Source organism: Nerophis ophidion, linkage group LG06, assembly GCF_033978795.1.
Source record: "Nerophis ophidion isolate RoL-2023_Sa linkage group LG06, RoL_Noph_v1.0, whole genome shotgun sequence".
NCBI classification, from domain to species: Eukaryota; Metazoa; Chordata; class Actinopteri; order Syngnathiformes; family Syngnathidae; genus Nerophis; species Nerophis ophidion.
Window position 1 is genome coordinate 14,914,485 of NC_084616.1, and position 27,068 is coordinate 14,941,552.

At 40.2% G+C, this 27,068-nt stretch overlaps 1 protein-coding gene across 1 annotated transcript in view; it reads right to left on the reverse strand.

Moving 5' to 3' along the window:
* Positions 1-2,517: 2,517 nt before the first annotated feature.
* Positions 2,518-27,068, reverse strand: part of arfgef2 (ADP-ribosylation factor guanine nucleotide-exchange factor 2 (brefeldin A-inhibited)) — a 66,407-nt gene continuing 41,856 nt past the window's right edge. Inside the window, exons 26-39 of the mRNA XM_061902731.1 lie at positions 24,505-24,656; positions 24,269-24,441; positions 16,143-16,303; positions 15,942-16,072; positions 15,730-15,859; positions 15,533-15,668; positions 13,488-13,626; positions 13,350-13,410; positions 13,170-13,278; positions 10,821-10,960; positions 8,865-9,042; positions 8,640-8,778; positions 6,451-6,568; positions 2,518-3,498 (exon numbers count right to left, since the gene is read on the reverse strand). Coding sequence (XP_061758715.1) covers positions 3,352-3,498; positions 6,451-6,568; positions 8,640-8,778; positions 8,865-9,042; positions 10,821-10,960; positions 13,170-13,278; positions 13,350-13,410; positions 13,488-13,626; positions 15,533-15,668; positions 15,730-15,859; positions 15,942-16,072; positions 16,143-16,303; positions 24,269-24,441; positions 24,505-24,656 — 1,914 coding nt within the window. The 3' untranslated portion in view covers positions 2,518-3,351. The remainder of the gene's footprint in view (positions 3,499-6,450; positions 6,569-8,639; positions 8,779-8,864; positions 9,043-10,820; positions 10,961-13,169; positions 13,279-13,349; positions 13,411-13,487; positions 13,627-15,532; positions 15,669-15,729; positions 15,860-15,941; positions 16,073-16,142; positions 16,304-24,268; positions 24,442-24,504; positions 24,657-27,068) is intronic.

The following is a 27,068-nucleotide window of genomic DNA, read 5'->3' on the forward strand; positions in this document are numbered from 1 at the left end:
TGTTGCCAATCAACCTATCCCCAGGTGCATGTCTTTGGAGGTGGGAGGAAGCCGGAGTACCCGGAGGGAACCCACGCATTCACGGGGAGGACATGCAAACTCCACACAGAAAGATCCCGAGCCTGGATTTGAACCCAGGACTGCAGGACCTTCGTATTGTGCGGCAGACGCACTAACCCCTCTCCCACCGTGAAGCCGCTAGTGTTTTAGTGAGGTTAAATAGTACCTGAAAGTCGGAGGGGTGTGGCCACGGTTGTGTTGACGCCAGAGTCTCTGAGGGAAGTCACGCAGCTGCAGCAGGACGGAAGGTCCGCTGATGTCTCAGGTAAGAGCCGACTTATTACCACAATTTTCTCACCGAAAACTGCCGGTTGACATGTAGTCAGGAATCCATGTTCGCCTGACCGCTCTGATCTATAGTGAAGCTTCAACTTCGGGAATCTTAAACAAGGAAAACACCGGCTGTGTTTGTGTGGCCAAAGGCTAAAAGCTTTCCACCTTGATCTTTCTACTTTGACTTCTCAATTATTAATTGAACAAATTGCAAAAGATTCAGCAACACAGATGTCCAGAATGCTGTGTAATTATGCGAATAAAGCAGACTACTTATAGCTTGGATCGGGCTGGAAAATAATGTCCGCTACAACCAGAGACGTCATACCGCGACATTTTCAACATGACACTTCGCGGGAAATTTAAAATGGCAATTTAGTAAACTAAAAAGGCCGTATTGGCATGTGTTGCAATGTTAATATTTCATCATTGATATATAAACTATCAGACTGCGTGGTGGGTAGTAGTGGCTTTCAGTAGGCCTTTAATTTTGGATTATACGCCCTTTTTAGCTTCATGGATTTGTAGATGTCAGGAACAGCGGGAGGCAATGTGCAGGTAAAAATGTGTCTTAATGCTTAAACCAAAAATAAACAAAATGTAAGTGCCCCTAAGAAAAGGCAGTGAAGCTTAGGGTAAGACTACGCAAAAAAAAAAAAAAAAAGCTGAATTGGCTGCAAAGTAAACAAAAAACAGAATGCTGGACGACAGCAAAGACTTACCGTGGAGCAAAGACGGCCGTCCACACTGTACATCCCAACATGACATGACAATCAACAAAGAATGTTAACAACAACTGAAATATTCTTGATTGCTAAAACAAAGTAGATGCGGGAAATATCGCTCAAAATGAAACCGCTACAGGAAAATACCAAAATAAAAAAAGAGAAAAAGCCACGAAAATAGGAGGGCAGGACAAAAACTAAAACGCTACACACAGGAAAACGGCAAAAAACTCAAAATAAGTCACGGCCTGGATGTGACTGGTGGTGACAGTACACCTACTTTGAGACAAGAGCTATATTGATTGATTGATTGAAACCTTTATTAGTAGATTGCACAGTTCAGAACGTATTCCGTAGAATTATATTACAAATCAATCAGATAGTGACGCGACTTCAGGGTGAACTCTCCCGCGCTCAGTTTGCGTTTACGTTCGAGTCCGGACACATTTTTTTGTAACGTGAACGTGGATTTTCAGTATAGTAACACAGGCTGACAAAGAGTCTTCAAAGGATTTATAATCATACTGAATAATGACAGGTTATATTATTATTTTAAGTCATATTCCTGCATATTTATATTGAATCTTTCTGCATTTGTGAATAATGACAGGTTCTATTATTTTAAGTCATATTCCTGCATATTTATATTGAATATTTCTGCATTTATTTGTAAAAAAAAAATAATTCATACAAATTATTTAGGAGGGTTTAAGAATAAGAGGCCAAACGACCCCAATGGAGTAAACATTGAATGTGCAATACTTACTGGATTTGAAGGCTCCAAAAGATGAGCTGAGAGTTGTGCTGTCCAACCACAATACTTATTAAAAGTGAACCGATTTTTTTTTTTTTTTTGCGCAGTGGCGTAAGTCTTGTTTGTTTGATCACTTTGAAGACTCCCTCCTTGATCCTTTATGACGTATTTTGACCGTTAGAGCAAAGACAAGTGTTTTTTAAGGTCGTACTGTACTAAATGGATGTCATTTATGACACTATAACCACATTATAGTGTCTTTTATGGCATGTTCAAGTCGGTATAGTACTATTAAATATGTCTTTTATTTATCGTAACACCCCAGCAAGAATATAGCCGAGGGGGTGAAAAAAAAAAGCAAGCGTCAGGGTTTATTTTGAAAAGAGCACTTTTATTTTGTAGGTCTTACGAATTTCCGGATTTCCTCCAGTTGAGTCACAGCGACACTACGTGGACATTTGGTGTTAAGACAGACTAACTTTAATTAAAAAGTGTTTTTATTTAAAAAATGTGTTACAGGTAATTTAATATATTTAAATAGTATTTTCATTCTTAAAATACTTTTAATCACCAAATTAGCCCGAGGACTTTATTCCTCCTAAAGACTTATTTTCTCACTTTTTCTGGTTATATTACAACTTTGTTCTGATAAATCTCAATTGTTTGCTCCTGACACACGTTTTTAAGAACAGAAACAGCAGGGAATTGATCAGAAATCCAGTTTATTGATGACTTCATCAAATGCGCAAAGATCACATCACAACATAATAGAACCATATGGTGTTTTTGTAACATGTCTATGGTATATTTTACATTGAATAATACACCGCAAACTCCACAGTCTGCATTTTTTTTTGCATTTATATATATATATATGTATATATATTTATAGATTCCCTAGTTTTTAGGGAAGAAAATTAAGACACCCATCATTGCAAAGAAAGGAATGATTCTCAGAAAACAAATATTTAAATGCACTTTTAAATAATTATACATTATTTTGTTTAAAAAAAAAATAATAATAAAGGCATGGACTTAACATACTGGCAAGTTTGACGTCTTTACGAGTTATTCTGGGGGACTTTTGCATTTTTTGGGAACACAAGGCGCTGCCGCCGAGACATAAACGTCATATTTGCTCGTGACGCCAAACTAACGCCCGAATGTCCCAGCAGACTGTGAACGCAACGCCGTCTCGTAAACAAGACACTGGTCAACACTGCAGTGAGGATCACACGCTGCTCTTGTCAGAGAGCTGACACATCACACACACACACACACACACGCACACACGCACACACACACACACACACACGCACGCACACACGCACAGAAGGCAATAACACTGAGGTGAGATGGAAAATAAACATTGAGATGTTAAAAGTGAGCATGATGATGACACAAAAAAAGACAAGAAAAAAGAGGACGATGACGACGACGACGACAACAGGCACAGGCGGCCAGAAGAGAGCAAGTGAAGTTTTTTGTGTCAAGTATCTGGGACCAGAAGGAGAAGGAGCCCACTAACGAGTGTCTTTATTAGTGTCCGTCTCCGGGGGCGGAGATGTGGAAGACGGAGCCGATGCGCAGGAAGAAGCGTCTCAGGACGGCTCGCAGCTCGGGGATCAGGTCGAACTGCATCATCTCACACAGGTGGGAGAAGTAACAGGAAGCGTGCAGCTTGAACTGCGAATAGAGGACAGATGCGACTTGTTTGGGGTGTATTTGTATGGTGTACTACATGCTAGTGGGGCTGGCACACAGAAAGGTGGGCCAGGACAAAACATGCTAACATAGAATGGCTATAATCCTCGCTAGTACTTTATGATAACACGTTTCTTCATAGAAATCAAATACTCCAAATGTATTACAAGTTAAAACTATGACTACATTTACTAGGAAATACTACAGTCTTGTACTAGATAATACAAATAATACTACAAACCCCGTTTCCGCACGAGTTGGGGAATTGTGTTAGATGTAAATATAAACATAATACAATGATTTGCAAATCCTTTTCAACCAATATTCAGTTGAATATGCTACAAAGACAACATATTTGATGTTCAAACTGATAAACAATTTTTTTTTTTTGCAAATAATCATTAACTTTAGAATTTGATGCCAGCAACACGTGACAAAGAAGTTGGGAAAGGTGGCAATAAATACTGATAAAGTTGAGGAATGCTCATCAAACACTTATTTGGAATATCCCACAGGTGTGCAGGCTAATTGGGAACAGGTGGGTGCCATGATTGGGTATAAAAACCGCTTCCCAAAAAATGCTCAGTCTTTCACAAGAAAGGATGGGGCGAGGTACACCCTTTGTCCACAACTGCGTGAGCAAATAGTCAAACAGTTTAAGAACAACGTTTCCCAAAGTGCAATTGCAAGAAATTCAGGGATTTCCACATCTACGGTCCATAATATCATCAAAAGGTTCAGAGAATCTGGAGAAATCACTCCACGTAAGCGGCATGGCCGGAAACCAACATTGAATGACCGTGGCCTTCCATTCCTCAGACAGCATTGTATCAAAAAACGACATCAATCTCTAAAGGATATCACCACATGGGCTCGGGAACACTTCAGAAAACCACTGTCACTAAATACAGTTGGTCGCTACATCTGTAAGTGCAAGTTAAAGCTCTACTATGCAAAGCGAAAGCCATTTATCAACAACATCCAGAAACGCCGCCTGCTTCTCTGGGCCCGGAAACATCTAAGATGGACTGATGTAAAGTGGAAAATGGGTGGTACTTGTATAGCGCTTTTCTAACCCTTTTTAAGGAGCCCAAAGCGCTTTAAATGGGTTGTACTTGAATAGCGCTTTTCTACCTTCAAGGTACTCAAAGCGCTTTGACACTACTTCCACATTTACCCATTCACACACACGTTCACACACTGATGGAGGGAGCTGCCATGCAAGGCGCCAACCAGCACCCATCAGGAGCAAGGGTGAAGTGTCTTGCTCAGGACACAACGGACGTGACGAGGTTGGTTCTAGGTGGGATTTGAACCAGTAACCCTCAGATTGCTGGCACGGCCACTCTCCCAACTTCGCCACGCCGTCCCCCAGACAAGTGTTCTGTGGTCTGACGAATCCACATTTCAAATCGTTTTTGGAAATAATCAACATCAAAGGAGAAGCGAACCATCCAGACTGTTATCGACGCAAAGTTCAAAAGCCAGCATCTGTGATGGTATGGGGGTGCATTAGTGCCCAAGGCATGGGTAACTTACACATCTGTGAAGGCACCATTAATGCTGAAAGGTACATACAGGTTTTGGAACAACATATGCTGCCATCTAAGCGCTGTCTTTTTCATGGACGCCCCTGCTTATTTCAGCAAGACAATACCAAGCCACATTCAGCACGTATTACAACATCGTGGCTTCGTAAAAAAAAGAGTGCGGGTACTTTCCTAGCCCGCCTGCAGTCCAGACCTGTCTCCCATGGAAAATGTGTGGCGCATTATGAAGCGTAAAATACGACAGCGGAGACCCCGGACTGTTGAACGACTGAAGCTCTACATAAAACAAGAATGGGAAATAATTCCACTTTCAAAGCTTCAACAATTAGTTTCCTCAGTTCCCAAACGTTTATTGAGTGTTGTTAAAAGAAAAGGTGATGTAACACAGTGGTGAACATGCCCTTTCCCAACTACTTTGGCAGGTGTTGCAGCCATGAAATTCTAAGCGAATTATCATTTGCAAAAAAATTAAAAAAGTTTATGAGTTTGAACATCAAACATCTTGTCTTTGTAGTGCATTCAACTGAATATGGGTTGAGAAAGATTTGCAAATCATTGTATTCCGTTTATATTTATATCTAACACAATTTCCCAACTCATATGGAAACAGGGTTTGTACATCGGTGTGTAATAGACGTCTCATTTTATTACTGCAAATGCTCCTCCCTTAAGCAACACACCTTCTGTGTGTCATAGAGACAATGTATTTTATTACTGCAAATGCTCCTCTCACAAGTAATACTACATATGTATGCAAAACAGACAAGTAAATACTGCGATTGCTCCTCCCTTAAGTAACACACCTGTGTCATGAAGACAATGTATTTTATTACTGCAAATGCTACTCTCACAAGTAATACTACATATGTGTGCAAAACAGACAAGTAAATACTGCGATTGCTCCTCCCTTGAGTAACACACCTTCTGTGTGTCATAAAGACGTCTCATTTTATTACTGCAAATGCTACTCTTACAAGTAATACTACATATGTGTGCAAAACAGACAAGTAAATACTGCGATTGCTCCTCCCTTAAGTAACACACCTTCTGTGTGTCATAAAGACAATGTATTTTATTACTGTAAATGCTACTCTTACAAGTAATACTACATATGTGTGCAAAACAGACAAGTAAATACTGCGATTGCTCCTCCCTTAAGTAACACACCTTCTGTGTGTCATAAAGACAATGTATTTTATTACTGTAAATGCTACTCTTACAAGTAATACTACATATGTGTGCAAAACAGACAAGTAAATACTGCGATTGCTCCGCCCTTAAGTAATATTACATTGATGTTTAATTAAAATGCGTGATTTTAATACTGCGATTTGTCTTCCTAAAAATAATCCATGATGTGATTGTGGGTGTGTGTGTGTGTTGCCTTGTGGTCGGGCATCCTGAGCGTCCTGGTGAGCAGCAGCATGAGTAAGCTGTTCCAAGCTTCTCTGTGACTCTCAGAAGTCAAACCGATGAAGTACGACAAAGCTTCACTGCACACCCTAAACCAAACAAAAACACAACATGTAGTCCTCCTGCACATATTATTGCTGAGTCAGCAGCGTGATGAATGGGTTGTTGTTCATGGTGTGGTAAGAAACAAGAGTTGCTGTTGCAACGACAAGCTACATTCACAAACAGTCCCATTATAATGTGTTTATTGCGGCAAGCGAACAGGTACTGTAAGTGCAAATCTATTTTGTGGCGATCCAAATGTGAAATGTCAAAGGAATGTACGGCAAACACTGAGCGGCCTCCTCTACACAGTCTAATATATAATGATGTATATTTACAATTAATTACAGAAAAAATGCTGTAAAAAACACAGTAAATTTCACTATTTTACCATGAAATCAATTGCTACATTTACATTGCACAATTTGATGGATAACTTGCTTTGAAATCATCATTATTAGTGGTATTTATTTGTATTTAAAAAATGGTTTGAATGTTTGATAATATTTTTGCATAATTAGACAATATTTGAGTTAACATAGTTTGCGATTACACAGAGTACATATTTGTTTTTCTCCCACAATAGAAATAAATAATACATTTTGTAAGAACATTTACAGTACTTTATGTATACATATTATTTCCAGGCTTTCGAGGGCCAAATAAAATGAAGTGATGGGCCACATCTGGCCCCCAGGCCTTGAGTTTGACATCTGTGTAATAGAGTATAGCAGTGGTCCCCAACCACCGGTACCGGGCCGTGGCCCGATTGGTACCGGGCCGCAGAAGAATTTTTTATGAAAAAAAATATATATTTATTTTTTATTTTTTTATTAAATCAACATAAAAAACACAATATACACTTACAAATAGTGCACCAACCACAAAAAACTCCCTTTGTCATGACAAAAACGTCCCTTTTTCATGACAAAGAAGAAAAAAAAAAAAGGAAAAAAAAAGGACACCCCCCCCCCGGGCCGCGGGACAAATTATTAAGCGTTGACCGGTCCGCGGATACAAAAATATTGGGGACCACTGGAGTATAGTGTTTCTGTACATAATAAGTAAGTACATTTTATTTATAAAGCACTTTTTGTCATACGTATGATCTTTGACTAGCATTTTTGCAGTTCATCGTGAAAAACGGTAGAGTGCTCCTTTCTTACATATGATCTTTGGCTTAATAGATAAAAAGCACAAAGTGCTGTACCAACAAAGGTGAATTAAAAAAACAGGGGCAACATCATAGAAAGTGTATATTTCTATATGTTATATAGTAAAAAGTGAATAGATTGCAGAGGGTTAACTAAAACGTTTTGTGACCCCTTACGCCAGTGGTTCTCAACCCTTTTTCAGTGATGTACCCCCTGTGAACATTTTTTTAATTCAAATACCCCCTAATCAGAGCAAACCATTTTTGGTTGAAAAAAAAAGAGATAAAGAAGTAAAATACAGCACTATGTCATCAGTTTCTGATTTATTAAATTGTATAACAGTGCAAAATATTGCTCATTTGTAGTGGTCTTTCTTGAACTATTTGGAAAAAAAGTTATAAAAATAACAAAAAACTTGTTGAAAAATAAACAAGTGATTCAATTATAAATAAAGATTTCTACACATAGAAGTAATCATCAACTTAAAGAGTCCTCTTTGGGGATTGTAATAGAGATCCATCAACTTAATTCTCAACATTTCGTCACAAAAAAAGAAATATTTAACATCAATACTTATGGAACATGTCCACAAAAAATCCATCTGTCTAAACTGAATATTGCATTGTTGCATTTTTCACAGTTTATATTTTGTTGAAGTATTATTCAATAAATATATTTATAAAGGATTTTTGAATTGTTGCTATTTTTAGAATATTAAAAAAAAAAATCTCACGTACCCCTTGGCATACCTTCATGTATCCCCAAGGGTACGCGTACCCCCATTTGAAAACCACTGCTTTATAGGGTTTTCATTTGATGTTACAATATTTGGAATATTTTCCAGTAGCACCCTTGAATGAGAGAAAACTATTACCTTGCTTTTATCTGTATTTAAAACCAATTTAAGATCACATAAGCGAGCCTGGATGACAATGACAATCAAGTAGGGTATTATTGTACTCACAGCAGGAGGCGTGTTTGGATGTCCGGCCAAGAGTCCTGCAGTTTTGGATCGGAATACATTCTGAATAAAATCCTCAGGCTGCAGGCCAGACTGCTGGTTTCCTGCTTCAGCAAATTGGGCTTGGACTTTCCTTTAAAGCCTGCACATTGATAATGATAGAAGTACATGGATGTATTCTACTACGGAGCACATACAGTATGGAGAACAGGTTGAGGGTCTTTGTACCTGCCCTCCACAGGGCCGTCCTCTGTTCATTGTTGGAGTTGAAGTCCTTGGCGAAGCTGTGCGACTCCAAAAGACAGTCCAGCAGCTTGAAGAGGTGAGCCGAAGTCATGAGTCTGTACATGCCCTCATCGCAAGAAGCGTCTCCTCCGTCCGTCAAACACTCTTCCACTGCGTCACGCTGACAAAATGACAATAAATTAACTTATACGTATACTACAGAGTTATAAATGATAAATAAATGGGTTGTACTTGTATAGCGCTTTTCTACCTTCAAGGTACTCAAAGCGCTTTGACACTACTTCCACATTTACACATTCACACACTGATGGAGGGAGCTGCCATGCAAGGCGCCAACCAGCACCCATCAGGAGCAAGGGTGAAGTGTCTTGCTCAGGACACAACGGACGTGACGAGGTTGGTGCTAGGTGGGATTTGAACCAGGGACGCTCGGGTTGCGCTCGGCCACTCTACCCACTGCGCCATGCCGTCCCTATAACAGTATAAACAGTATAACAGTATAAACACGTACATACTACAATAAAGTGTCATGTCAACACTGTATAGGACTTATAACAACACTTATATACTGTACTATATACCATATTTCCTTGAATTGCCGCCGGGGCGCTAATTAATTTAAAACCTCTTCTCACTCCTGCGCTTACCAAAGGCATGCGGTAAAAGTAAGCATGCGCTGATTATTTTAAAACCTCTTCTCACTCCGGCACTTACCAAAGGCATGCAGTAAAATTTGAGTGTCATGTAAGGATACATCATGAAAAGCACATTTAATTAAAAAAACGTTATTATGGTTTTACCTTTACTTATAAATATAGTCCATGCCAGCTCCTTTCTTCAGTTTTAAAAGTCTCTCTGTCTCGATGGAGATCTTTCTTTATTACCTCCTCCAGCACATATCACGTCACTCATTTTAGATAGTACTTTATTTATTCCGTCAGGAGAGTTCCTTCAGGAAAATTAAAATTTTCAGCACAATCCCATTCAAGTTTAGACAAACATTACAGGGAGACAGAACAACATCGCTGACGGGTCTGCCGGCTTCCAGCGCCCCTTACAAAAAAGATGAGATAAAGGTAAACAAAGAGGGGGGGTGGGAGAAAAAAAAATAGAAGATTAAAATAAAATTAAAAAATCGGTCTAAGCCTGGGCCCTGGAGAGGAGGTGCAGACTGAGGCCAAGGGGAAAAACAAAAACAAAAAACATTTCACTTCTTCTGCAGCCGAGTAGTCGCATGAAGGATCACTAGCGTCCTCTACCACCAGGAGGCAGGAGTCATTAAAATGACTCATATTTGACAGACACAGCTACGGTATTGTGACGGTCTCAAGCCGTCGTCTTGCGGGTTCCCAGGACCACCAAGGAAGGACACGGCTTGAGCAGTTTGACTTTGTTTTTTTTTCAATAAAACCTCAGTCCAGGTCGCTCTTCCGCTCCTCTCCGCTCGCTCGCCGCCATCTTGGGCCGGGCTCCAGCGTGCCCTGCCTGTCTGTCGGACCGTCGGCTCCACAGGTATATTAATAAAACATAACTGCTGTTCTTTTAAGCATACCGGTATTCAAAAGCTTGAAAGTTAAATCCTACTGAATAGCTCTTAATATTCTTCCCTTTATGCAATTTCAAATTACCGGTATTGAAATCAGCTTCCTCCATTTTGAAAATGATGACAGGGTAAGTGTCACTTGTGACGTCAAGAGTTTGACCAGGCGGTAATACTAAGCATGCGCTAATTATTTTGCGAAGCGAGTTTGACCCGGCAGTAATTCAAGGCAGGCGCATACTATATGCCCGGCGGCAGATCAAGGAAATGCGGTATATTAAGTGAGTGTTTATATCAAAACTGTTTTACTATAGCGATAATTTATACAAACAAGCATGTTAAATTGTGTGTATTTTTGTAGGTTATTGGCGGACCGAAAAAGACGCCATGTGGCTTACCTGTGCGGCGGCCATGTTGTCAGCGTCCTCTTTCTTGCTCGTGGACGGGTAGAAGACGATGTTGTCTATGGTCTGGATAAGCTCCAACTGGACCACACATTTGATGAGCAGACCTGCGAACAGCTTGTGGTCCGACTGTCCTGGAAGGATTATTTGAAGACTTATTGCCCATAGTAGTACAAAAATAAATGTTACTAGTACACATACACTATTTGATTTCCTGTTATGCAGCTCATTTTTATTTAACAGTTATTGAAATATCTAGTGCACTTTATTTGTTGTAAACTATTGTAATGGCGTTCTGTACAAAAAGTGCATTTTAATTTAGTGTTGTTCTGATGTCATCTTAGTGACATCATGCACAAAAGTGCACTCATAGCTTGTTTTAAAATGTGTCTGACAATCTTGCACTTTCTGTTTTGGAAATGACATGAATGTTTGTGCCACCGCTTAATAACTGATTAATAAATACAATTTTGGTTGATTGACTTAGTTGTGATTTCCCTCTCTGCATGAAAGTTTAAAGGCCAACTGAAATGAGATTTTCTTATTCAAACGGGAATAGCAGGTCTGTTTTATGTGTCATACTTGATAATTTCGCGATATTTCCATATTTTTGCTGAAAGGATTTAGTAGAGCACATCAACGATAAAGTTCGCAACTTTTGGTCACTAATAAAAAAGCCTTGCCTGTACTGGTAGTAGCAGACGATGTGCGCGTGACGTCACGGGTTGTCGGGCACCTCACATCTGAACATTGTCTACATTCATGGCCACCAGCAGCGAGAGCAATTCGGACTGAGAAAGCGACGATTTCCCCATTAATTTGAGCGAGGATGAAAGATTTGTGGATGAGGAAAGTGACAGTGAAGGACTAGGACAGGGGTCGGGAACCTTTTTGGCTGAGAGAGCCATGAAAGCCAAATATTTCAATATGTATTCCCGTGAGAGCCATATATAATTTTTTAACACTGAATACAGCTAAATGCGTGCCTTTTTAAGTAAGACCAACATTTTTAGAGTATGATAGGTCTCCTATTCTTTTTAATAACATTGTTATTCTAAAGCTAACCAATAATAAATATAATACTTCTTCCCAATATTGCAACTTCTTGAACAGGTGGGATAGAAAATGGATGGTTGGATTAAAATGAATGACAATGTCCTATAATTTGAACGTCATTTTTAACACTGTGATTACCAGCGGAATTATTCATTACTTATCGTGTTAAGCAATGTCAGCTAAGATTGATCTGGGAGCCAGATGCAGTCATCAAAAGAGCCACATCTGGCTCTAGAGCAATAGGTTCCCTACCCCTGGACTAGGGGGAAGGAAAAAAAAAAAAAAAACCTAGACGGCAGAGCGATGCAGATGTTATTAGACACATTTACTAGGATAATTCTGGAAAATCCCTTATCTGCTTATCGTGTTACTAATGTTTTAGTGAGATTATATGGTCATACCGGTACAGCCTAAAAGTCGGAGGGGTGTGGCCACGGGTGTGGTGACCGCCAGTGTCACCGAGGGAAGCCACGCTTCTCGACGAGGCGAGGGCAGCCGGTCGAGCCGGTGCTGAGATTTTTTTTTTTTTTCCCTTCAACAACGGTGGAAGCATCCGGCGGGAGGAGGCAAGAGAGTCGCAGCTGCCTGTTTTGACAGGTGCAGGAGGAACGACGCAAGCTCTCTGCTCATGTCTACGGTAGGAGCCGACTTATTACCACCATTTTCTCACTGCAACCTGCCGGTTGACATGTGGTAGGGAACCATGTTCGCTTGACCGCTCTGTTCCATAGTAAAGCTTCACCGTCATCTTTCGGGAATGTAAACAAGGAAAGACCGCCTGTGTTTGTGTTGCTAAAGGCAGCCGCAATACACCGCTTTACACCTACATCTTTCTTCTTTGACGTCTCCATTATTAATTGAACAAATTGCGAAAGATTCAGCAACACAGATGTCCATAATAATGTGGAATTACGCGATGAAAAGAGACGACTTATAGCTGTGAACGGTGCCGGACCAAAATGTCCTCTACAATGCGTGACGTCACGCGCACGCGTCATCATACCGCGACGTTTTAGCATGATACTTCCGCGCGAAATTTAAAACTACGTGGTCGGTAGTAGTGGGTTTCAGTAGGCCTTTAAAATGAGCATATATTAATGCAGTATGAAGAAGAATGTTTTAATGTAGACACATAGAATCATCATACTAGTGTGATTATATGCATCAAGTGTTCATTCAAGGCTAAGGCAAAATATCGAGATGTGTATCGTGTGTTGTGACATGGCCTAAAAATATCGAGATATTAAAAAAAGGCCATATCGCCCAGCCCTAGTTGCGTGTACTCACTAGCGTTGGATTTGGCCTTCCAGGTGTCGTCACTGGACATCTGGCTGTGTCCTCTGTCAGAAAGTGTTCGGTCAAAGCTGCTCTGAGACTGGCTGTCAAAATCTACATCCTGAGAAGAACACAAAACACACCGTGGAGTTCGACCCTTTCTGTTCACCGATGTTTGGCGTCGGTGCTTACAAAGTGTTTAGCATCAGCAGCGGCGTCGTCCTCCTGTCCAGCCGGCCGCCATGTCAACAAGCTAAGCAGGACAGCACACAAAGACAGCGTCAGAGATAGGACAGATTTTTGTTCCGAGTAGAGGATTTGGACACGTACACCTGAGGGCTGGTGTTCTGGAAGATCTCCAGCATGCAGGAGCAGGTGATGTCCCACACTTCTGGGCTGAACTTCTCGCCGTTAAGGATGACCAGGTTCTCCAGGCAGTTGGTTCCTGACCGGGCTAGCTGCTCGTTATCTGAACAACAACAAGAACGAGGAGGACACCCTCAATCTACTTTGTTGTTTAGCAAACGTTCTTGCAGCAGATTCCTAACATCAGCTGGATGCTCTTGTCATATTATGATCTTTGACTAGCATTTTAACGGTCAGTCAAGAAAAAATGCAGTGTTCTTTTGTCATACACATGATCTTTGAGTAGTATTTTTGCAATCAGTCAAGAAAAAATGGATTGTGCTCTTGTTATATATGATCTTTGACTAGCATTTTTGTAGCCGATCCAAAAAAACGCAGTGTTCTCATGTCATACATATGATCTTTGACTAGCATTTTTGCAGTCGATCAAGAAAAAATGCACTGTGCTCTTGTCATACCTATGATCTTTGACTTGCATTTTTGCAGTTGATCGAGAAAAAAAACTGTGTTCTTTTGTCTTACATACGATCTTTGACTAGCAGTTTTGTAGCCGTTCAAGGAAAAATGCAGTGTTCTCTTGTCATACCTATGATCTTTGACTTGCATTTTTGCAGTCGATTGAGGAAAAATGCATTGTTCTCTTGTTATATATGATCTTTGACTACCATTTTTGTAGCCGATCAAGAACAAATGCAGTGTTCTCTTGTCATACATATGATCTTTGACTAGCATTTTTGCAGTCGATTGAGAAAAAATGCATTGTTCTCTTGTTATATATGATCTTTGACTGCGATTTTTGCAGTGGATCAATAAAAAAAAAAAACAATGTTCTTTTGTCTTACATATGATCTTAGACTAGAATTTTTGCTGTCAAGAAAAAATGCAGTGCTCTCTTGTCATATAAATGATCTTTGACTAGCATTTTTGCGGTCGATCAAGCATAAAAACAGTGTTTTTCTGTTTTACATATGATCTTTGACTATGATTTTTGCAGTGGATCAATAAAAAAAAAAACAATGTTCTTTTGTCTTACATATGATCTTAGACTAGCATTTTTGCTGTCAAGAAAAAATGCAGTGGTCTCTTGTCATATATGTATGATCTTTGACTAGCATTTTTGCGGTCGATCAAGCATAAAAACAGTGTTTTTCTGTTTTACATATGATCTTTGACTAGCATTTTTCAGTTGATCATGAGAAAAAGCAGTGTTCTTTTGTCATACGTATGATTTTTGACTAGCATTTTTGCAGTCAAGTCAAGAAAAAATGCAATGTGCTCTTGTTATACATATGATCTTTGACTAGCATTTTTGCAGTCTATCATGAGAAAAAGCAGTGTTCTCTTGTCATACGTATGATCTTTGACTAGCTTTTTTGCAGTCAAGTCAAGAAAAAATGCAATGTGCTCTTGTTATACATGCTCTTTGACTAGCATTTTGCATTTGAATATAAAAAAATTTAGCCGAATGCTCCTGCCAAACATTTGATCTTTGTCTAGCATTTTTGCATTCAATCATTAAAAAGGTAGAGGGCTCTTGTCATATATATGACCTTTGACTTGTATTTTCGTAGTCAATAATGAAAAAAAGCAGAGTGCTCCTGTCACATGTATGATCTTTGAATAGCATTTTTGCAGTTGAACATAAAAAAACAGTAGAGTGCTCCTACCAAATATATGATCTTTAGCTAGCATGTTTGCGGTTGGTCATGAAAAACAGCAGAATGCTCCTGTCATATATACGATCTTTGGCTAGCATTTTTGCAATTAATAGGCTTCGGTCATATATATACATACATATGATTTTCGATGAGCATTTTGCAGGCTATAATGAAAAACACCAGGGGGGATCCTGTCACATAAATGATCTTTGACTAACATTTGTGCAATCGATCATGCTCTTAATAGGATGAAAAATGGGTACTTTTTCTGCTTGCAATTAATAATATTCTTACTACGACGAATAATAGATAATTTGTGTGCCTAACAGGTAATAGTAGTTCCACACCCACCTTGTCTGACACACCACTGCAGTTGTGTAAAAATGTCGGCCAGCAGGATCTCACTGAGAGGCTGGTAAAAGTGCGTGAAGACGTCACAAATGGCGTACAAGGCATGGTTGCATGTGGTCGTCATCCACTCGGTTTTCTACAAGAACACAAGAAACATTATTACGTACTTCAAATAAAGAAACAACCTAAAACCTGACCTCTGTTTGCTGCTCGGGGAGCTTCATGTTGTCAAAAATACGGAAGACGATGCGGAAGAGGTCGTGCCACCAATGCTTCTCGAAGGTGTGCCCGTAACTCTTCATGATCTCAAACATGACAGTGAGACCTCTACAAACACAAATAATAAACATAGTTATGGACGATTCTTATTCTGGCTTAACTGCCCCACGTAAGTAATGGAGGTTGCTACCTGGTCCGCACATCCAGCTTGCAGCGGTTGATGATACAAGACAGCTCAAACAGAATGGGGAACCAGCCGCGCACCCAAACCCGATCGCCGGGGGCAACGTTCATGTCGTCACTGGTGTATTCCCTCAGAGCCTGCATGACAAAAATTCAATTTTTATTTATACGTCAGCTGCGGGAAGGACCTCAGCTCGGCGGCGCCTACCTGCGGCCTCTCTGAGACGTATTTGGCGCAGTGGCGGATGAGTCGGATGGCCTCCATGCTGGTGTCGGGAAACGCTGCGTTGCAGACAAACTCCGACAGGCACTTGACCGCGTCCTGGAAGGAATCGATGGCGGCGGCAAAGTGCTCCCTGAAGGTGTTCACTGGCACAAGGGATGAAGGATGAGTAAGGAAAAATATTACACTGCAAAAACTGCAATCTAAGTAAGATTGAATATATCAAATAATGGAGATTTTTGCTTATTTTCACTCTGATAAGATCATTATTCTTACAAAGCAGATTTTATGTTGGTGTTTTACTTGTTTTAAGTGTTTTGGTCCTATATTATATCAGTAAGATATTACAGCTTGTTGCTGAGATTTTATTAAATATATCGAGTAAAACATGCTTGAAACTAGAACATCAACTGTTGCAAACATCCATCCATCCATCCATTTCCTACCGCTTATTCCCTTTCGGGGTCGCGGGGGGCGCTGGCGCCTATCTGAGCTACAATCGGGCGGAAGGCGAGGTACACCCTGGACAAGTCGCCCCCTCATCACAGGGCCAACACAGATAGACAGGCCTGTTGCAAACAGATGTCCGATAATGGCTTTTTTGCTGATATCCGATATTGTCCAACTCTTAATTACCGATTCTATTATCAACCGATACGGATACATATATAGTACAGATGCGCGGATAGGCAATTATATCATCCGCAACCGCATCACTAAAGTCGTCATCCACCCGCAATCCACCCAAACCAACATTCCATCAAAGCCACACCCGCCCGCCACCCGCCCGTTGTTATATATCTAATATAAACGATGCAAGGCATTAGTGAGGTTAGAAAGTGTAACTCCCTCCAAATAGCACAGACACAATGGCTTTCTTGAACTGATTTATTTGAAGGCTTACTTTCCCTTCAAATTCACCGTGAAAACTGTAATAAATAAAGCAGGTTACAAACGTAAAAATAATAACAAGCACAGCATGTGGATCAAACATTTTACCAAGTAAAATACCAACAAATGACAAATACCTCGTTGGCCATAGTAGTAGCTTCCTTACATCCGTCGACAGACCAAACAAGACACTTCAAAATAAAAGTATGCCCACATACTGTTTCAAAGAGTGCTGCTCGTTTTTCGTATGTGGGTAACAACATTTAACTATTCATAAATTGTTGATTTCTAAAGGCTAGTAAGGTAAAGTGTTGTACCTGAGAAGTTTGGGCTACCTTGCATCTGCAGCCTTCATCAGGTGTCACGTGATGTTAGCGTGACGTTGTCTAAGACGTGTTATATGGATTGTACCATCAAGAGTTGTCAGGTACAACACTTCACCTTACTAGCCTATATAAATCAACCATTTATAAATACATGTCAGTAGGCTAAATGAACCTCTTCAACATAACATTTAACTATGTATAATGTAGCGGCTGGCTACGGGGTGTTAGCCATCGACTTTGGTTGGGGGGCGGGACTTCCGGGAGAGATAGGGAAGTGACGTTATCGACAGCAAGTGAGAGTTTGCGTTTTCCCGGGAAAAGCGTTAGAGACATGAGAGCTGTTGTGTGGTTGTATTACATCTTGTGCAATAAAGAGAAGATAAACGAAGAAGTTTTATGAGCCTACATTCCTGGGATTATTACAATATATATATCCGAATTGGTTCAACCGCCACCCGCCCGAATCTATTTAAAATTTATTTTTTCGTCATGTCACCCGCCCGACCTGCGGTTTATCCGCGGACTGCGCGGTTGTGACCGCAAACCGCGCATCTCTAATATATATAGTCGTAGAATGAACACATTATTATGCCTAATTTTGTTGTGATGACCCGCTGGATGCATTAAACAATGTAACAAAGTTTTCCAACATAATCAAATCAAGTTATGGAAAAAATGCCAACGTATGACCAAGCCGTATGCATTATGTGATTGGGCCTGCACGCAAAAGCAGTGCCTTTAAGGTTTATTGGCGCTCTGTACTTCTCCCTATGACCATGTACCACTCCGTACAGATAATTTCCGATATCACATTTTAAAGCATTTATCGGCCAATAATATCATCCATCCATCCATCCATTTTCTACCGCTTATTCCCTTTTGGGGTCGCGGGGGGCGCTGGCGCCTATCTCAGCTACATTCGGGCGGAAGGCGGGGTACACCCTGGACAAGTCGCCACCTCATCGCAGGGCCAACACAGATAGACAGACAACATTCACACTAACATTCACACACTAGGGCCAATTTTTAGTGTTGCCAATTAACTTATCCCCAGGTGCATGTCTTTGGAAGTGGGAGGAAGCCGGAGTACCCGGAGGGAACCCACGCATTCACGGGGAGAACATAATATCATCAGTTCGATATTATCGGAGGTCTCTACTCACAAGTATAAAGCTGCTTTTTCAAAGTAATAATTTCTTATTTCAAGCGCGAACAAAAAAACATGACTAACACACAACTGTGTCTAATAATTAAAACAGATGACAGCCATATGGACCTTGTTGTTTTATTTTCAATGAAACAAGAGAAAATACGTACTCATATAGTAGTACAGTTGGCACAGTACAGTAAACAGACAGTTAATACTAGAGATGTCCGATAATATCGGGCTGCCGATATTATCGGCCGATAAATGCTTTAAAATTAATGTTGGAAATTATCGGTATCGGTTTCAAAAAGTAAAATTTATGAGTTTTTAAAACGGCACTGTACAGAGTTGTAAACGGACGTAGGGAGAAGTACAGAGCGCCAATAAACCTGCCGGCCCAATATCATGACATCTACGGCTTTTCACACACACAAGTGAAAGCAAGGCATACTTGGTCAACAGCCATACAACTTTAACACCGTTACAAATATGCGCCACACTGTGAACCCACACCAAACAAGAATTACAAACAGATTTCGGGAGAACATCCGCACCTTAACACAACATAAACACAGAACAAATACCCAGAACCCCTTGCAGCACTAACTCTTCCGGGACGCTACAGTATACACCCCCCGCTACTCGCTACCCCCTACACCAGGGGTGCCCATTACGTCGATCGCGAGCTACCGGTCGATCGTGGAGGGTGTGTCAGTCGATCTCCAGCCAGGCATTAAAAAAAATAGAACTAAAAATTGGCTATCATCAATCTTTCCCAAGACGTCACTTTGGTCACTTGATTGACATTCACGGCACCTGAGGGTCTTGTGAGATGAAGGCTGGCTGCCGGGAGAAGGGCGAGAAACACTTTTTATTTCAACAGACTCTCTCGCCGTACCTGCTGTCAAAACTCTAAAGACCGGCTGCACAGTTCCTGTCTTCACAATAAAAGCCATGCTTCCTCTGGTCTGCGCTAACAAAATAAAAGTCTCAGAAAGCTAGCGTGTACAATCTAGCAAGGTAAAGAGTTTGCCGCCAATGTATTTCTTGTAAAGTGTATAAAAAGGGAGTATAGAAGCAAAACAAATAAGATGCTAAAAAAGCAATCACTTTCATGTAATATTGGAGAGAAAGGAGAGTTTTTTCTCCTCCATTCAAAAATGTGGACGTTATCATCGCTGCTGTCTGATTCCAATCAATGCAAGTCATCAGAATCAGGTCATACACCAACTTATATTCTTGTCTTCATGAAAGAAAGGAATATATATGTGCTTGTATTATCATTAAACACCTTAAACTTGTTAACATAAATGTATCTTTGATAAATAAATAAATATAAATTATATATAAGAATGAGGTAGATCCCTTTGACTTGGTCAATTGAAATGTAGCTCGCCTGCAGAAAAAGTGTGGGCACCCCTGCTCTACACCCTCCCCGTTAGAATAATTATGTATCTATTATCATCATAACTTTATGCTTAAGGGCCGTTACTATAAAGTATTTTCAATTTGTGCTGAAGTGGTGTTTCTGTATTTGTGCAGAGCTAGCAATCCAAAAGATTGTTAGCCTCTTTTATCAGTGTTGTGTCCAGACTCGGCCTGCTGACTGCCAAAGCCGAACATCGGGTTCCGGGACCAGACAAAGCAGAGACTGGGCGATAGCAACCAGTGTCAACATATTTGCATTTTTGTATAATCATATATTGTCTCTCACTGGGGTTGTCGAGTTTACCCCCTTCCCTCAGCGACAGTGATGTAATAGGGACTTTCCTAACAAGTAGAGGAGGCGCGCGGGTTTGAGTTTTAGAACGTAGTTTGGATCTGTAACTGGAGTACAGCCCAAAACACGTGTCTCCGCGAGCTAAATTGAACTCTGTCTCTGCATGTTTCCTTGCTTCTTGTCTGATTAATAGAGGTCATCAATGTTTGAACCTGACACCCCCCGCACACCCGAACCCCGCCCACCTCAACCTCCTCATGCTGTCTCAGGGAGAACATGTCCCAAATTCCAAGCTGCTGTTTTGAGGCATGTTAAAAAAAATAATGCACTTTGTGACTTCAATAATAAATATGGCAGTGCCATGTTGGCATTTTTTTCCATAACTCGAGTTGATTTATTTTGGAAAACCTTGTTATATTGTTTAATGCATCCAGCGGGGCATCACAACAAAATTAGGCATATCCATCCATCCATCCATCATCTTCCGCTTATCCGAGGTCGGGTCGCGGGGGCAACAGCCTAAGCAGGGAAACCCAGACTTCCCTCTCCCCAGCCACTTCGTCTAGCTCTTCCCGGGGGATCCCGAGGCGTTCCCAGGCCAGCCGGGAGACATAGTCTTCCCAACGTGTCCTGGGTCTTCCCCGTGGCCTCCTACCGGTTGGACGTGCCCTAAACACCTCCCTAGGGAGGCGTTCGGGTGGCATCCTGACCAGATGCCCGAACCACCTCATCTGGCTCCTCTCGATGTGAAGGAGCAGCGGTTTTACTTTGAGTTCCTCCCGGATGGCAGAGCTTCTCACCCTATCTCTAAGGGAGAGCCCCGCCACACGGCGGAGGAAACTCATTTCGGCCGCTTGTACCCGTGATCTTATCCTTTCGGTCATGACCCAAAGCTCATGACCATAGGTGAGGATGGGAACGTAGATCGACCGGTAAATTGAGAGCTTTGCCTTCCGGCTCAGCTCCTTCTTCACCACAACGGACCGGTACAACGTCCGCATTACTGAAGACGCCGCACCGATCCGCCTGTTGATCTCACGATCCACTCTTCCCTCACTCGTGAACAAGACTCCTAGGTACTTGAACTCCTCCACTTGGGGCAGGGTCTCCTCCCCAACCCGGAGATGGCACTCCACCCTTTTCCGGGCGAGAACCATGGACTCGGACTTGGAGGTGCTGATTCTCATTCCGGTCGCTTCACACTCGGCTGCGAACCGATCCAGCGAGAGCTGAAGACCCCGGTCAGATGAAGCCATCAGGACCACATCATCTGCAAAAAGCAGAGACCTAATCCTGCGGTTACCAAACCGGAACCCCTCAACGCCTTGACTGCGCCTAGAAATTCTGTCCATAAAAGTTATGAACAGAATCGGTGACAAAGGACAGCCTTGGCGGAGTCCAACCCTCACTGGAAATGTGTTCGACTTACTGCCGGCAATGCGGACCAAGCTCTGGCACTGATCGTACAGGGAACGGACCGCCACAATAAGACAGTCCGATACCCCATACTCTCTGAGCACTCCCCACAGGACTTCCCGAGGGACACGGTCGAATGCCTTCTCCAAGTCCACAAAGCACATGTAGACTGGTTGGGCAAACTCCCATGCACCCTCAAGAACCCTGCCGAGAGTATAGAGCTGGTCCACAGTTCCACGACCAGGACGAAAACCACACTGTTCCTCCTGAATCCGAGGTTCGACTATCCGACGTAGCCTCCTCTCCAGTACACCTGAATAAACCTTACCGGGAAGGCTGAGGAGTGTGATCCCACGATAGTTGGAACACACCCTCCGGTCCCCCTTTTTGAAGAGAGGAACCACCACCCCGGTCTGCCAATCCAGAGGTACCGCCCCCGATGTCCACGCGATGCTGCAAAGTCTTGTCAACCAAGACAGCCCCACAGCATCCAGAGCCTTAAGGAACTCCGGGCGGATCTCGTCCACCCCTGGGGCCTTGCCACCGAGGAGCTTTTTAACTACCTCAGCGACCTCAGCCCCAGAAATAGGAGAGTCCACCACAGATTCCCCAGGCACTGCTTCCTCATAGGAAGACGTGTTGGTGGGATTGAGGAGGTCTTCGAAGTATTCCTTCCACCTGTCCACAACATCCGCATAATAATGTCATAATTCCACGACTGTATATATCCGTATAGATTGATATCGGAATCGGTAGTTAAGAGTTGGACAATATCGGAATATCAGATACCGGCAAAAAGCCATTATCGGACATCTGTAGGTAATAGTTAAACATTTAACATGTGACATTTCAAACTATTTTCAACAGAAATAGTTCATGCACACTCAGGTAAAATCTTCAAAATTACATTATTTTTTTTTTGGGCTGGGGCCGGGCTGTATGTATGTATGTATATATATATATATATATATATATATATATATATATATATATATATATATATATATATATATATATATATATATATATATATATATATATATATACATAAGGGCTGTGAATCTTTGGGTGTCCCACGATTTGATTCAATATCGATTCTTGGGGTCACGATTCGATAATATATCGATTTTTTTCGATTCGATTCGATTCTCAATTCAGAAACGATATTTTTTCGATTCCAAACGATTCTATATTCATTCAATACATAGGATTTCAGCAGGATCTACCCCAGTCTGCTGACATGCTAGCATAGTAGATTTAAAAAAAAAAAAAAGCTTTTATAATTGTAAAGAACAATGTTTTATCAACTGATTGCAATAATGTCATTTTTTTTTTAACTATTAAACGAACCAAAAATATGACTTATTTTATCTTTGTGAAAACATTGGACACAGTGTGTTGTCAAGCTTATGAGATGCGATGCAAATGTAAGCCACTGTGACATTATTGTTCTTTTTTATTATTTTTATAAATGTCTAATGATAATGTCAGTGAGGGATTTTTAATCACTGCTATGCTGAAATTATAACTAATATTGATACTGTTGTTGATAATATTCATTTTTGTTTCACTACTTTTGGTTTGTTCTGTGTCGTGTTTGTGTCTCCTTTCAATTGCTCTGTTTATTGCAGTTCTGAATGTTGCTGGGTCAGGTTTGGTTTTGGAATTGGATTGCATTGTTATGGTATTGCTGTGTAGTGGTTTGTTGGACTGATAAAAAAAATAAAAGAAAATAAAAATCCATTTAAAAAAAAAAAAAAAGAGAATCGATTCCGAATCGCACAACGTAAACGATTCGATTCGTATTCGAATCGATTTTTTCCCACACCCCTATATATATATATATATATATATATATATATATAAAATCCTCACACACTAATTGACTAAAAGAGCACACACTTGGCGCGATGATGTTGTGTTATTGATGGGAAAATGCATTTTTAGACTATATGATTTGCCTGAGCGCCAAGTAGACCAGGAGAGTAACAAGTGGTCGCCTTGTTGCCTTTCCATTAAGAAAAATAAACTTGTTTTTATCGTAAGTTTGCTGGTTACAAGAAATGTAATGCCGAGGGCATTTCATTATGTCAAGATAATGGCACATTAATTATAATGTCTCGTAATCAATGTACATCAGAGCTATTCAAAATGTTTGTATTTTTTGTATTCAGTGTATTAAATTCTGCAACTAGTGTTTAGATCCTACTGTTCGCAATATCTGAAGAGCATGGTAAAAAGCATTTCATTGTGGTATACTCTGCATGTGACAAATAAAACTTTGAACCACTAGCATTTACTTAATTTAAGAATATTTTTCAACATATTGAGAAAAAAGGTCTCATATTTTTTCCTATCAAGAAAAGTACACTTGTTATTAGTGAGAATATACTTATTTTCAGGTATTTTTGGGTTCATTGAGGTTAGCTAGTTTTACTTGTTTTGGAAAGTCTTGACAAGCGAAATTTTCTTGTTCTATTGGCAGATAATTTCGCTTAGTTTAAGTAAAATACCCCTCATTTTTTAATCTATTTTTCTTGTTTTTGAACACTGACTTTTTGCAGCGTACAACTCGATACTTTGTCAGCGTGTACTACCAGATACTACTCACTGACGATGTGGCCGCTGGTCTGGAAGGCGAGCTCCACGATGGACCCATCGTGGTCGGAAGCAGCCTGGTGAAATACAGAGAAGATGTTCTTCCAGCCTGAACGGATGTTGGCCGCCTGGGAGTTGACCATCTGAGCCACACACCTGATCACCATGTCTCGGATAGTGGGAGACCTGCAGGCGAATCGCCGCTCAACAAATACATCAACGATAACGTTTTATCGCCGCGCCGTTTACCTGTTTTTCTTCATGATGTGCTCAAAAGGCCTAAGGAAGTCTTTCTGGAAGCGGAAATTGGCCAACTCTCCTTTTTCCAAGAACTTCATGGAAAGCTGCCTCAGGGAGTCCACTGCGAAGATAGCCACGTCCTCATTGGGGTTGCAGCCAACCTATGGTCATTTTCAAAATTTAATTTGATTAAACATATGATACAGTGTTGTTTTGTACAATGTAACTGCCTCAAAAAATACCCACAACTGCACAGTTTGCAAACTGTTACAGCAAACACTCCAACTTGTCTTTACCAGCCTTCATGTGGGCCAATGACAATACATTATGGGAGCCATCTTTATTTGAGCACATGACAGGCTACATATTGGGAAATGCACATGACGTTTAAGTGCATCCGGCAGTGGAGCCTCCTCTATGGCAGTGGTTTTCAAATGGGGGTAATGGGGGTACGCGTACCCCTGGGGGTACTTAAATGTATGCCAAGGGGTACGTGAGATTTTTTTTGAATACTCTAAAAATAGCAACAATTCAAAAATCATTTATAAATAGAATACTTCAACAAAATATGAATGTAAGTTCATTAACTGTGTAAATAAATGCAACAATGCAATATTCAGTGTTGACAGCTAGATTTTTTTGTGGACATGTTCCATTAATATTGATGTTAAAGATTTATTTTTTTGTGAAGAAATTTTTAGAATGAAGTTCATGAATCCAGATGGATCTCTATTACAATCCCCAAAGAGGGCACTTTAAGTTGATGATTACTTCTATGTGTAGAAATCTGTATTTATAATTGAATCATTTGTTTATTTTTAAACAAGTTTTTAGTTATTTTTATATCTTTTTTTTCCAAATAGCTCAAGAAAGACCACTACAACTAAGCAATATTTTGCACTGTTATGAAATTTAATAATTCAGAAACTGATGACATAGTGCTGTATTTTACTTTTTTATCTCTTTTTTTCAACCAAAATTGCTTTGCTCTGATTAGGGCAGGGGTGTCAAACGTACGGCCCGAGGGCCGGATCAGGTCTGCGATCAGGTTTTATCCGGGCTGAGTTTGCTAAGTATAAAAATTAACTTGAAATTTTTTAATGAAAGAAACCGCTGTTCTAAATGTGTCCACTGGATGTCGCAATAGCAATTCTTTGTATTTTTGTAGATGATGCTACATATGTACAACATAAAGCACATGATGTTCAGTCGAGGAAAATTATCAAACTACATAAATAACATACTGTAATTTGATTTTGATATCATTTTTTTATCTTAATAGATCAAAAATAACACAAATAAGTTAACTGAAAAACATTTCAGAAAATGTAAATAACGACAAATAAAGATAGAATACTATTAACCTCAACATGTAAGTATAACAAAAACCCCAACATTATGATATTTACAATTTCTGAATGTGCTTCTTCTATTTTTAAACAAAGAAAACAATTTGAAAGTTGTCTTTATTTTTAAGTTATCGTGCCGTCATTTTACCAGTCTGGCCCACTTGGGAGTAGATTCAATCAATGTATTTTTATTTCGGCAATCTTCACATAAAACAAAGAACAACAACATGAAAAGATAAAAAAAAACACTCATTTGAGCAATGATTGAGCCGAAAGGGTGTAGGTTGAAGCAACGCTTATATAAACCTACCCCATCACAACAAGAACAAGGTTCAAAATATATAAAATCTAAAACATGCTTCACTTATATTACTTTTTTTTTTTTTAAACTATATATAAGCAACATATATGTAGCACACGTCTCATATACACAGTTTAACATTTAAATCAAACATATAGATTTTTCTCCATGTGGCCCCCGATCTGAAATGAGTTTGACACACCTGGATTAGGGGGTACTTGAATTAAAAAAATGTTCACAGGGGTTACATCACTGAAAAAAGGTTGAGAACCACTGCTCTATGGGGTCTTGGGGCACATAGAGGTTAACCCCTTTACTACTGTTACCACAGGTGACCCTTGGCAAAGGCCTAGTACCTGACTGCCCCCGAGCCAGGGATACGGTGAAGCCAAATTTGGGAATCGGATCGATACCCAAATGTGTGGTATCATCCAAAACTAATGTAAAGCATCCAAACAACAGAAGAATAAGTGATTATTACATTTTAACAGAAGTGTAGATAGGACAAGTTAAAAGAGAAAGTAAGCAGATATTAACAGTAAATGAATAAGTAGAATAATAATCAATTTTTTACCACTTGTCCTTGAAAATTTTGACAAAATAATAGAATGGAAAATGACATAATACTGTATGTTACAGCATATACCAACAGCTAAATTAGGAGCCTTTATTAGCCTTACTAATAAAGGAAAAATTGTCTCGTATGTTCACTATTTTATTTAAGGACAAACTTGCAAAAAGAAACATGTTTAATGTACTGTAAGATTTTTTTGATGAAATAAATCCAATAATGCCATTTTTTGAGGTCTCCTTTATTTAGAAAAGTATTGAAATACATTATAGGGAGATTATCTAATTTTACCTATTTGGGTTAAAAATATGTTTTGCAAACCAGTAATTATAGTCTGCAAATGCTGTGCTGT